Raw genomic sequence first — 14,107 nt, 5'->3', positions numbered from 1 at the left:
CTTATTTAAAAACCATAATAAAGGTTATAGAAGTGTTTAAAGGATCATTTTGTCATCAGTATTTCAGTGAAATTAAAATTTTCCTGGAAGAAAACAGGACATTTGAATTACCATACATTGGTACCATATATTGGCTGAATATTTTAAAAAATAGTCTGAATAGGTTGCAGTGCTCTGCCTTTTTAAAATCTTACTAGCTGTATTCAGAATTTCTAAATATTCCTGCATCAATTATTTTTAACTATTGATTTGTTTAACATATTTAAAAGACAGGTTGCCCCAGGCAAATGAATAGGCTGAATCTTACTATGTCATGATAGAATTGTTTGTTATTTTTATAAAGATGACTGAGCTGTAGTATTCTACATTTCCCAATTCTAGCCATATGGTACATTGCAACTTCTTCCAAAGAGTGTCTCCTTTTCTTTATTGATACAATGAGGTGGCTGGAACAGAACAAATCTGAGGACCTCTTCTAAGAGAGGAGAGAGAAAGCAGAAAAAAGAAAGGAAATTAACTTAACCCTTCCCATCTTAAATGTTTCTAATCCAAATCAATAACTAGTTATTAAGCGCTTACAATCTAAGGTCCTATGCTAGTTAATGGATATACAAAGACAAAAATCCAAAAGTGGTTTGTGCCCACAAGCAGCTTGCATAATATTTATTACCTAATTTCCAGTAACACTTTGACTACTTCCATGTTCTGATAGAAAATCAAGATAAAAATATGAGTCTTATTAGTATCCCTTAAATACATATTGTATATTTTTAAGCAGAAAAATATTACACCAAATAAAACTCTCTAGATATCATAATTATAACTAAGATGGGGCCACTAGATCTTTGTCATCAAGCACCAAATTAAATGGGACTTCCAGCACTCATTTTAAGCAGCATTTGAGCCTGACATTTGTCAATCTTTCCCACAACAAGCAAGTTCTTTCAAAGTCCTCTGGTGGGGGGGGGCAGTGGATAGAGAACCAGCCCTGGAGTCAAGAGGACCTCCTGGGTACAAATCCAGACTCACACACTTAATACTTAGCTATGTGACTTTGGGCAAGTCACTTAACCCCATCATTGCCTTTGCAAAACAAACAAAAAACAAAATCCTACTCTACTGACAACCAGCGTGATAGTGTCCTTAAGGTCAGAGTCAGAGGTCTCTTGTCTCCCAAATAAATTGTCTTAAAATTTTATTTGTGCTGCATGTCAAAATAAACCTAAGAATTATTGAATTGGAAAGTTAGAATAGATCTCAAAAGCAATCTTATCAAGCCCAAACATGAAAGGAATCTTTACTCTAACAGCTGAATTTGTTGTCCAGCCTATGCCTAAAATCCTCCAAGGAGAAAATATCACTACCTCTTGAAGCAACTTATTCTGTTTTTGGACAGTTTCAATTATTAGGAAGATTTCCCTATTATCAAACATTAGTTTCTGTGCACTAACTAATCCCTTCTCCACATGACAGCCCTGCTGAGATTTTTCTTCTCTGAGACCAGGCTAAGCATGTTCAATTCCTTCAACTGATCTTCATATTTATTTCATGTCCTAGACATTTCATTCTCCCCTAGACCTTCCATTCTCCTGATTAACCTCCAGTGGACACTCTTCAGTTTATCATTGTCATTCTTAAATAGTGGTGCCTGCAACTGAACAAAACACTAGAATGAAATCTTAGGAAAGCAGAAAATAGTTGCTATTACTTCCCTACTCCTAGATGCTATGCTCTTCTAATGTAGTCCAAGATTACATTAGCTATTTTGGTTCCCATATTACACTGCCAGTTCATATCGATCTTGCAGCCCATTAAAACCGCCAGCTACTTTTTCAGAACAACTGTTGTCTATCCCAGTATTCTCCATGGAGTACCATGGTGCTTATGGTTCTTTTACTATCTCCAACTTAACTTGCGTTTCAACTCCTCATAAATAATCTTGTTCTGTCCTTTCTAGGGCAAAGGTTAGCTTGTTTTACAGAGAAAGTAGAAATAATATAAGGATTGAGCAGCTGTGTCCTTTTTTTCCTGTTGTCATTTGGGACCAGTAAGGGTCTTAGCCCTTCTTGAATATTTTTTCGGTTCAATATAATTTTTAAAAAAGAAACTAAACTTTATTTTATTTAGCTTCCCTTGGCAACCTAAGCTTATTCTGAGCTTTAGGACACCCAAAACTATTTTTTTCAGGACCATGCCATCCATATTCTCAATATTTATCTTTTAATAACTGGTTTTGCTAGTGAAATAGAAAATGATCATAATTAACTTTTAAAATGCACAAAATTCAACTTAATGTTTAGAAGTCACATATTGCAAATCAACAATGTTATCCATTACTAGACCTTTTAGAAAGGATGTCTTTAATCGGATATACATCCTCATACCTCTATAATGAATTAAAGAAACAAATAGAAATTAAATGCTATTACAGTGTACATGTAATTCTTGAATGTTTTTAAGATGTAATTTTTTGTTCTATAACTAATATATTACAGGAGAAGCAGATATAGAGAGTGATGATGATGATGATGATGATGATGACTGTAAAAAGTCTTCAATGGATGAGGTAAGCAGATCAAGTTTGGACCTGCAGTAACTGGAGGTTACAATTGGTCTTTGTGTATGTCTTCATTTCTAAGTTATCTCCCGCCATCTAGCGGTAAGAAATGATACAATCTGTTTTGAAAACTACAATTTTGTTGATATTTAGAAAAAATTACCCATGTAAAAGACTGTGTGGTAGAATGAATTCAGTACTATTCTTGAGTCAGAAAGAACTGAGTTCAAGTTCCTTTTCTAATTAATACTTATTACCTGTGAGACATTGATCAAATCACTTAAATCTCTAAAAATCCCAAGTTCTCATATATATTAAATGAGAGCATGACCTCTATGATCTTTCCCAGTTCATATTCTATGAGCTTGCAACCCAAGCAAATGGTGATTTTGAGATTAATAACAGTCTTAAAGTAATGAGTTGCATTCCAATATTGTCTTGGAAAGGAGATGAGAAAATAAAGCTCATCAGTTATCAAATCAAAGACTCAAAATTAAATATTAATAATGCCTCATATTTATAATGCATTATTTTAAATACTAATAAAGTAATTTAAAAATTAGGAATATAACATTTGGGATTTGGAAATTTATAAATAATTTTAGAAAGAAAACAACTAATATTTTCTTGTAAAGCAGATGAGTAAGTAAAGCCTATCAGTTGTCATCTCATATATACTTAGGGGGTACCCAAAGAAATCAGATGTTAATACACTTAACACTGAATAAAATACTATGGTATCAATGTTGTACAGAAGCTGCATTCATTTGCCAGGGGCTTACAATAGATGGTCTCCAAGTTTCTGTGTATCTCTAGGATTCTCTGAAATCATGAGGAATCTGGAAAAATGTAAGACATAAATAGTCAACTAGATTAAGAGGTCTCAGAGTAAAAATAGTAGGGCTGTTTTTTAAAAAAGAAGTTTGAGCATCAATTGCATTAAGTTCAGAGTTAATAGAGAGATATATAATAGGGTCTCCTATTATTCAAAAGATTACAGAATATGGATCATATCACAAACACCCAGGAACAAATATTAATAATGACTCATTTATAATGGATTTTAGTAAAAACTAATTAATTTTAGAAGTAGAGATATAACATTTGGAATTTGGAAATTTATAAAGAATTTTAGAAAGAAAAAACTCAGAGATTTCTTTCTAAATGCTTCAATTGCCAAAATCTCTATTTTGTTCCTTTTTTGGAGGAAAACAAGTTCTTTCATTAGACTAAATGTCCTCTAACAACTAATTCTTCAAGTTTTCCTACCTTTTTCATCTCTAAAGTGCACCAATTAATTTAGACCTTTGTATTTTGATGAAAAATACAAGAGGGAAAGAGAGATAGTGTCATATAAAATGGTACAAGCTTCATTAATCAGCAACAAGTGGTGATATGTGGCTAGTAGTTTGGTGACATATAAAGTGCTTTAACAATCACAGCCAGGGTATTTAGTTATATTTCAACATGATTGCTTTCCTCATATATGAATTTTATTTTTAGGTATCTAAAAAATATAATACTAAGGAGTACATGGGCTGGATTCTTTAAAAGGAAGTATTTTTTTCCCTGCTCTTTATCCAAAATTAGAGGAAAGTATCAAATGTGTCTACCGAGATCTGCTGATCTAGGATAGATAGTATTGTACTGTTGAATTTCTAATCTTACTTTAAAGATGAAATCTTTCTTTTTCATGCTTCTTAAGGATTTTTCTGAGTGAGGACTAATACTCATGAAGCAAAAGAGGCACCATGTTTCAGTTAGTTAGCAGAAGTAAATGATGCACGCATTTGGAAAAACTGTTCTCTTGCATGTAAAATTTCAAAATGTGAACCATTATTTTATTCTTTGCTTTAGGGCACTGCTGGGAGTGAAGCCATGGCCACAGAAGAAATGTCTAACCTGGTAAATTATATACAGCCAGTGAAATTTGAGTCATTTGAGACATCAAAAAGTAAGTCTTTTAATTGTTTATTCTTCCAGAGAGAGAAAGCCCAACAGTGGCCTTTAATGATTGTTCTTAAACACTGGGTAATTGGACCAATATATGTCATATTCAACATAACTGCCTGATTCTGGTGGTACCCTTGTTTAAAGATGATTATAATCTGGTTAATCCTAAACCAAATCCAAGGAATAGAGATTCCATTAACAATAAATATAGTCAGTGCTATTCAGTAAGAACTCTCATCAGCCATATCTAAACAACTGAAAAACATTTGATTAATTTGCTGTCTTCTCTTGCCCTATCAACTTTGGGTGAATTAATCAATAAATCCAAATTATTGTACAGAAAGTTGTGATCTTTCTTATGGTTCTTTTACTATCTGCCAGACCCTGAAAAGTTATTCGTTCACCTTCCATATCTATAGCTATACTACAATTTGTAATTTACCTAGTTCTCATTTGGTCATTCCAACTTTTCACATACTTAAGAGACTGTGCCATCAGTCTTCATTTCTTGTTGGGTTCTGGAAAAAACAAGTACATTGGCTGATCATATACTCAACTTTTCAATACTCTTTGTGAATGTAAAATAAAACCTTTCCTTTCAGAAATGAAGAAGCCATGTTTGTCAGGTTATCTTTTTCATTTGCTCAAAATGGAAGGTGAAATTGGTACCAATTTGTGTTTGCTTTTTTTCCCATCTCTGATTGTCAGGGTTTCTGGATCCTGAAATTCTCTAAGAGGTGCTTTCAAGAATGTAACCTTCACTAAAAACATATATGGCAGAAATTCTCCATTAATATGTCCCATTCTGTGTCTCACACATAATGTGCTTGGCCTTGGTACTTGAAATTCCTCAAACTCCCCAACTGGGAAACAGATTATATATATACATATATATATATATATATATATATATATATATATATATATATATAAGCAGACACTCAAGAACACTTGAACCTGAAAGGTGTGCTATATTCCTTTGATAAAATCTTCTCTTCCTTTGGACTCCTTCCTCTAATTGTATAAGTCTCTGTACAAACAATATGACAATGATTAGTCTCTGAAACTTGCCAGGCAAACTTTGCTCAACTTGACTTTTATTTGCTGACTAAAGATAGTTCAGAAATGGGACAGGAATAGTACACTCTGCAAGGTTATTTGTTGATGAAAGCTACTGCCTTACCCCTTGCAACTCCGTTACCCTTCTTCTTTGATATGCTGACATGAAAAAAATTCTAGGGGTTCCAAAAGCTATATTATAATTCATTATCTCAATTACATTGGTATCATTTTGCTAAAACTATATTAGTCTAATGGCTCACTTTCTATACTTCTGCCCTAAACAGAATAATTTCCAAATCAATATATTAGTAAATATTTATTTTATATTTTCAATAATTGATTCAGAAGTGGATATTAATACAGGCATTTTATATTTAATATGAAAACTCAATTCTAGAGGAGTTACTTTGTGTACTTGTACGTATTTCATTAGTATTTATGGGAGATAAGCTCATTCATCAATTGAAAGCTCTTCAAAAGGAAGCTAAATATGCTTTTAGTTCTGCCAGAGCCTGGAAACAAATGTAGGTGACAGTTGCCAAATGTCTTTAAATATAACTCTCCTTGTGCTTTTTTGTATTCTTTTGTCACTTTGAAAAGAACAATGCACTCCAGAATGTTGTACTTGTTTAATTAAAGGTCATTTTCAGATAATTAATCTTGGAGTTGCACTACATTGGGGAGAACAGGGGGAGGGACAGAGAAAAGTTATTCTGGCTCATATAAAAGTAGTAAAAGTTAATGAAATGTTTTGATCATTCCATTACTAAAAGGTTGATTTGTGACCATCAAAGTACTGTTTTTTTTTCCCTTAGCCCATGACATGAGGTATATCTCTTGGTCTTGTTAGTCATATCAATTCTCCTCCTTCCTGAAATTATCTTTGGTAACATTATTTAGAAACCCAATAGAGAAACAAATGTTAAAAGTGTGAATAAATTCAAGCAATTTTTCTAACTTGAGAATACCTGATACACAAATGGCATCAGGCAGCCAAATGTCATGACTTGGCCTTCATAATACATTTTATTTAACAAAATATACTCTATAGACAAGTTCTGGAAAAAATATTAGTGAGAAAAGGTCCTTCTCTTGTCCCCCATATGGGTACATTGTAAGATGTGTTTTACTTTACAAATTCCCATTTTAAAATTAAGTTGATTCACAAAGAGCTTCAGGAGACAACTAATGGCTCAGTGGATAGAGCACTGGGCCTGGAGTTAAGAAGATCTGAGTTCAAATCCAGCCTCAGTCACTTACTAGCTGCATGATCCTGGGCAAGTCACTTGACCTATATTTGCCTTAATCCAATGGAAAAGGAAATGCTATACCACACAAGTACCTTTGCCAAGGAAATTCCCATGGATAATACTATCCATAAGGTTTTGAAGAGTCAGGCACAAATGAATGCCTCAAAATTAAATAGGACTGGGGAGGCTAGGTGGCACAGTAGATAAAGCACTGGCCCTGGAGTCAGGAGTACCTGGGTTCAAATCTGGTCTGAGACATTTAATAATTACCTAGCTATGTGGCCTTGGGCAAGCCACTTAACCCCATTTGCCTTGCAAAAAAAATTAAATAGGACTTCAGAAATTGAATAAAATACTTATATTTTCTTGAAATGTTGTGCCTCAAAACCATTTTCTAAAGCATGGAGTTAGCTTAGGAAAAAAAGTTACATTTATATGCAAATTAGATCTAAGAAAATGCCTAGGACCTAATATGTATAAAGGGATGGAGTAGGGAAGTGACTCATAAAGAGACTGTGGAAAAGTGAAAGGAAATGGAATAAAAATCTGCTCTACATTTGTTGTAGTTTCTTTGTTTCAGTCATGTCTGACTCTTCATAATCTCTGCTCCCCCCCATATTAGCTGATGAGAAGCATGATCATTTTAATCAGGCAATAGTTTCATCTTGCCGGCATCTGAAAGGGCACATTTAATTTTCATTTGACTTTAGGTGTAATGAACTATGTGATCAAAGCAGTTAATGAGAAAACAAGTATAAGAAGCAAAATAGAGGGGGGAAATGAGGGTGAAATTAGAGAGAAAGTGGTAAGTTGATTCAGGCAACTGTAGTTTATGGGGAGAGGGTAGTTCTGAGTTGAATTCTCTCCATTAGGATAGAAAGGAGGGAAACTGCTCTACCAGACAACAAAATAAGAAACCACTGGAGCTGAGTGTGAGAGTATCCAAGAAAAGGAAAGAGATAATGATCAACCCAGTGTTGAGATTCTGAAGAAGCAAAAGGAGAAGAGTACCATCTGTCTGGGAATCACATATGACTCCTTAAATTTTCCAAATGAAATTCTTTTTGAGGATAAAGGAGGGAAAAGCAAGTTGGAACAGCAGAATGTTTGTTTCTGTTTCTTTTTTTCTCTGACTGAATTGATGAAAAATTTATCTACAAATAATTTTACCTGTGTGTAAGAAAGGAGCACATTTTTAAACAGAATTCCTAATAAACAATCATTAGCAAGAAATTGATTCTAACAATTTGTATATAAATCGGGCCTTACATTAATCTAACAATAACCCCTACCAGATAAGCCATTAAATTCAAATAAACAAATATTTATTGAGCATATTGTGATATAAAAACCACTAACCTCAAATTTTTGATAAAGCAATCCCTTCCCTCATCATTTGGTTAGCAATCAACCAGCTGTTTAGTATTAAAATTCATTTCACTTCCTTAATACTATTAGATAACTCCAATATTATTGAAAAGGATGCTATTACAGACAATAAATTTAGTTATGAATAAATAGTTCATTTAAAACACAAATATAAAAATTATACTTGGGAATAATTTCTCTTTAAAGTTGCATGTCTCCTATAAGTTTTATTTAGGCATAAAATGTACATTATATCTTTGACTTATGTTTACTCATAATTTTTCTTTCCTTTTTTTCCCTTAATTCAGAAAGAAACAAAAGTTTTGAAATGTCTTCCTTTGTGGAAACCAAAGGACTTGAACAACTTACAAAGTCTCCAGTAGAATTTGTAGAGTATCCTTTACCCAAAATCCTTGACTTGATGCTACAGAGATTAACTGTTGTTCATTTGAAATTTAATTATCAGTGAAAGTAAGGATGATAGAAAACATTATCTTCTAGACCTATGATTCTTGTTTTTATATTGTTTGACCTATAAAGATCACTGACAAAATTTTATGCTTTCAAAAGAATTTAAAAGGGTAGCAAAAAGGTAGCAAATTTTTGTTCATTTAAAATTGTCACTGAATTTTTTTAAATGTTTTTTAAGTTTTGAGTTCCAAATTCCCCATCCATGAGATGGTAAAAAAATCTGATATATTTTATACATAAGCTATCATGTTAAAACATTTTTATTTTATATAAGAACACTCATGAAAGAGAGAACGGAAGCAAGGAAGGGAGGGAGGGAGAGAGGAGGGAAGAAACAGAAAAGTATCATAGTTCAGTCTGTATTTAGATAATATTTCCTTCTCTGGAAGTGGATAATTTGCTTCATCATTAGTCCACTGGAATCCAATCTTAGATTATTGTATTGCTGAGAATAGTTTTCATCCACAGTTCTTCATCAAACAATACTATTCTTACTGTATATAATGTTTTTCTGTTCTGCTCACTTTACTTTGCAGCAGTTCATTCATGTCTTTTCAGGTTTTTCTGAAATCATCCTGCTCATTTCATGTAGCAAAATAATATTTTACAACAATCATATACCAGAGCTTGTTTAGCTATTCTTCAGCTGATGGGCATAGTCTCTATTTCCAACTCTCAGTCACCACAAAAGAGCAGCTATCACATTTTTTTGGACATGCACGCCTTTTATCCCACCCCCACCCCCGTCTTTGGTATAAGGACCTAGCAGTAATATTTTCAGATGTTTATACATAGTTTTGGCATAGTTCCAAATTGTTCTCGAGAATGATTGTATCAGTTAACACCTCCACTAAAAATGCCTTCATATTCTAGTTTTCCCACATTCCCTTCAACATTTATCATTGTCCTTCTCTATCATATTAGCCAGTCTGATGGGTGTGAGGTGGTGCCTCAAGGTTGCATTTTTCTAATTAATAGTGGTTTAGAACATTTTTTTTCTACAGATAGCTTTGATTTGCTTGAAAACTAACTGTTCATATCCTTTGATCATTATCAGTTGGAGGATGACATGTATTCATATAAATTTGAGTTGATTCTCTACATACATGAGAAATGAAGCCTTTATCAGAGATATTTGCTATAAAATCTCTTCTTTCTGTCTAATCTTGGTTGCAATGGTTTGTCTGTGCAATAACTTTTTAATTTAATTTAATAACTTTGTTTTATAATATATAATCCAAATTGTCTGTTTTTAAGTTATATAGTGCTTTCTGTCTCTTCTTTGGTCATAAGTTCTTGGACATAATAGGTAGACTATTGTTCTTCTAAATTGCTCATGGTAGGGGAAGCTAGGTGGCACAGTGGATAGAGCACCTGCCTTGGAGTCAGGAGGACCTGAGTTCAAATCTGAACTCAGACACTTAAATAATTACCTAGCTGTGTGACCTTGGGCAAGTCACTTAACTCCATTGTCTTGTAAAAGCTAAATTGCTCATGGTATCTCCCTTTATTTCTACATCATGTGTCCATTTTGATCTTCTCAGCATATAGTGTAGGATATTGATCTATATCTAGCTTGTGCCATTTTGTTTTCCAGTTTTCACTGCAGTTTTGGTCAAATATCAAGTTCTTATATCAGAGGATAGGATCTTTTGGTTTGTGAAGTACTACATTACTTTGAACATTTACTACTGTGTTTGTATTTTTTAATGTTATTAGCTCACAGGGCTGGTTCCTGAATGAGGAAATAGAAGAAATAAAAACTTGGTTTTTAATATAATAGCAAAATAATTCCTCTCAATAGCTAGCATTATATAGTGCTTAAGGTTTCCAAAATGCTGTACATGCATTATCTCATTAATAAAGTAGTTAAATGCAAGGTAGTTTAAGAATGAGAAAAGTAGGTACTAGGGTGTGTGAGGGGAATCAATAATGACTTCTTGGAGAAGTTGATGCTGGTGTTAAATCTAAGAAAGAAAGAGAGAGAGGAAGGCAGGAAGGCAGGAAGGCAGGAAGGCAGGAAGGCAGGAAGGCAGGAAGGAAGGAAGGAAGGAAGGAAGGAAGGAAGGAAGGAAGGAAGGAAGGGGGGAAGGAAGGAAGGGGGGAAAGGAAGGAAGGAAGGACATTTGTGTGGTAAGGATGAAGAGCAATCCCAGCATGGGAGGGAGGGGATAGAAAGTTCAAGAGCACATAAATGAATCCCCTTGACAAGAACTTTTAAGGTATTTAATGTGTCCATTAGATGTCTTTGGTTTCCATGAGAAATCACTGACCATTAATTTAGTGATTAGTTAACCTAATTAATAAATTGATTATTAATTATGCTGAAAGTGTCAATAACCTTGGGAGAGCTATCTCTTTAAGATACCTATAACCATCAATTTCCACAAAAGTTTCCTCTGATACCATCGGGGGGGGGGGTGCATATGACACTAAGTTTTGAAAGACTTTGGCAGGGGGTAACTAGGTGGCGTAGTGGATAGAGCACTGGCCCTGGAGTCAGGAGTACCTGAATTCAAATCTGGCCTCAGACACTTAATAAATACCTAGCTGTGTGGCCTTGGGCAAGCCATTTAACCCCATTGCCTTGCAAAAAATAAAAAAAAAAATTTAATAAAAAGATTTTGGCAAGAGAGTACATGTTAATTTGCTAAATCATGACTGCCTACTAAGGGAGGGACTACAAATCCAATAGTGTGATGGTTCCTACCTTGATGAGAACTCTGAGCTTTCAAAGTATTGATATACAGCCACTTTTACCTCAACATTGAGTTAGATTCAGCAAAAGCCTTCCCCTAAAAATTATAAATACTTCTGTTTATCTCTCTTTTTTTACCCAAGTACTTTCTGTACTTCTCTTCTTTGTTCAAATTTGTAGATGTCCACTCAAGTATATCTTACTGATATAGAGTGCTATCAGATTGTTTCTACCAAAAACATTTCTTAAAATGAGATATAACATTCCATTCACATAATCCAGTTATAAATCTTATCAAATGTCTGTGATATCTATAAGATAAAAGATAATTGTAGACATTTCACTTGATTTGTAATTTATGCCATAAGCATTAATGTACAGCTATCTTAAGGTCATGGTGTTTATTTACAATAAAGACAATTGGTAAAAGAATTGAGGTTATCAAAAGTACCTGAATAGTTCAAGAAAATTGTCCCAAACTGCACAAATTAGAACAATGAGGTTGCCCATAACATTCTAATTGTTGATAGTGATAGAAGTGGAATAATGATAAATTCCTAATAATAAGAGTTATCTGAATTTAATCAGGAGGCAAGGGGTTCCAGTTCTACAAGGTTTTCAGAAAATGCCATATTACCATTTGCCAAGTGTGTTGTAGATGAGATCTTCAGGTATGATTTGGACAAGATGACTCTGAGGTCCCTTCCAACTGAGATTCTCTGATTTTAAGAATTGTCAATTTATTTGCCAATAAGTAGGTAGTTTTGATGTTCTTTGTTATAGATTATGCTATGCTGTTAAACTATAAGCAAAATAAGTTTTTCAAGATTCATCTTCTAGTTTAATATTTCAATAAAAATTAGTTGCACTAATCAATATTGTAAACTCCTAAGTAATTCTTTGAGGAAGCCAACTGGTTCACTGCTTCACTATTGTACAATATAGTACCCCTTATCTTTAAGAAATTCCTTTGGGAGAATGATACCTTGATCCTGATTACCTTATTTTCCAGAGGGGCTGCTAAGTGGTGTAGTGGATAAAGCACTGGCCCTGAAGTCAGGAGTACCTGAGTTCAAATCCAGTCTCAGACACTTACTAATTACCTAGCTGTGTGGCCTTGGGCAAGCCACTTAGCCCCATTTGCCTTGAAAAACCTAAAACAAACAAAAAAACCCCCAAAAAAACCCACCTTATTTTCCAGATAGGTAAGAAAATATGGAGTTCAGGATATAATTAATTAGAATAAATATCAAAATATGAAGTAAGAGTAGCTTTTATTTGTTAGCTTTCTTATATCAGGCATCCGCAAATGTCTCCTTGTGTTCATAGGAAGAAATAATATTGAGAGAGACATAAGGCAAAATAGAAAGCAGATAGTTACCTTGTGGTAACATATAAATGACTTTCTTCAAACAGATGTTATTGTGAAATACATGGAATTTAGGTTTGATATAAGGAAAATCTTCCTAACAGTTTAAACTTTGGTAAAGTGAAATTGGTTACTTTGGAGATCTCCTTTCTCTGAAGGTCTTTAAGCAAAAGCTTATTATAGATATATTCTTTAGGTCTATTATAAGAGAATTTCTTTTATTCATTGGTATTTTGAACAAAATGGCCTCTGATGTCCCATCCAAAATTTTTCCACCTAATTCTATGGATATGTGCATTTGATTTGTCAGTTTTCAAAAGATTACAATCCTTACCATTTGTCATTGCCCCATAGAAGTACCATTGATTGTACAATCCATGAAATCGTGACTTGGTATTTTTTCTTCAAAACTATGTCTCAAATTAATCTCTTCCCAGAAACTTTCTCCAGTGAATTCCATAGGTTTCTGGCAATTTCAGTTGTTTCATCAACACATGTTTATAACTTATATGTTTAGTAGTTAAATGCTCAATTTATGTTTTCTACTCTGTTGGTTGTTTTTATCTATACTTAATCCATTTCCCTTGATAAATCTTAAATTCCTTTTTTCATTTAGTACTTTGCAAGAAGAGAATTAGATAATGCACAATAAGCATAATTAATTATTTTTGTGGCAAATGTAGTGAAAGGACCACTGGATTTGGAGACAAAGGAAAGGTTGCAAATGATGGCTCTACTTTTTGCTATCTCTGTTCTCTTTGAACAAGTTATTTAACCCCTCTTGGTCATCATTTCTCCATTTGTAAAATGATGGAATGACTAAATCATATTTTCACTTGATACTATGATCCTACTTAACTATATTCTCACCTAGATATAACAAAATGCAGCTTAGCAGGATTTATCCAAAAGGAACACGTGTGGATTCTTCAAATTACATGCCCCAAGTCTTCTGGAATGCTGGTTGTCAAATGGTAGCTCTTAACTTCCAAACAGTGGGTAAGTGCTTCCCTCTTAAGTCAGAAAAAGGTCATTATGAAAATTAATTATTCTATAGATTAAATAGCCTTTTGTGAATCACCCTGGGAACCCAATCAAAGTGTATAATTTTATTACTGTGGGAATATGAATCATTAATCAATTTGCAAATAGGTGATTGAAATAAATGGATCTATAAATTGATAACTCCTTGAAATGCCCATGTTATTGGAAAGCAGCTGAAGTGTTTATCTCAATTCAATCTTGAATACATTTTTCTGCAGTAAATATATCTTTTTTTTGAGGGAGCGTGAGTAACTGAGGTGAATTTTCATTTTTATAGGTGATATTTACCTATAATGTATGGGACAAGTGATGAAATATATGTTTGTTGAACAACC

At 33.5% G+C, this 14,107-nt stretch overlaps 1 protein-coding gene across 1 annotated transcript in view; it reads left to right on the top strand.

Annotated features, from left to right (window-relative positions):
* Positions 1 to 14,107, top strand: part of PLCB1 (phospholipase C beta 1) — a 964,239-nt gene that overhangs the window by 763,364 nt on the left and 186,768 nt on the right. Inside the window, exons 15-18 of the mRNA XM_074209479.1 lie at positions 2,496 to 2,566; positions 4,415 to 4,511; positions 8,499 to 8,583; positions 13,603 to 13,727. Coding sequence (XP_074065580.1) covers positions 2,496 to 2,566; positions 4,415 to 4,511; positions 8,499 to 8,583; positions 13,603 to 13,727 — 378 coding nt within the window. The remainder of the gene's footprint in view (positions 1 to 2,495; positions 2,567 to 4,414; positions 4,512 to 8,498; positions 8,584 to 13,602; positions 13,728 to 14,107) is intronic.

This window comes from Macrotis lagotis, chromosome 1 (assembly GCF_037893015.1).
Source record: "Macrotis lagotis isolate mMagLag1 chromosome 1, bilby.v1.9.chrom.fasta, whole genome shotgun sequence".
NCBI classification, from domain to species: Eukaryota; Metazoa; Chordata; class Mammalia; order Peramelemorphia; family Peramelidae; genus Macrotis; species Macrotis lagotis.
This window is presented reverse-complemented; position numbering and strand designations above follow the sequence as displayed.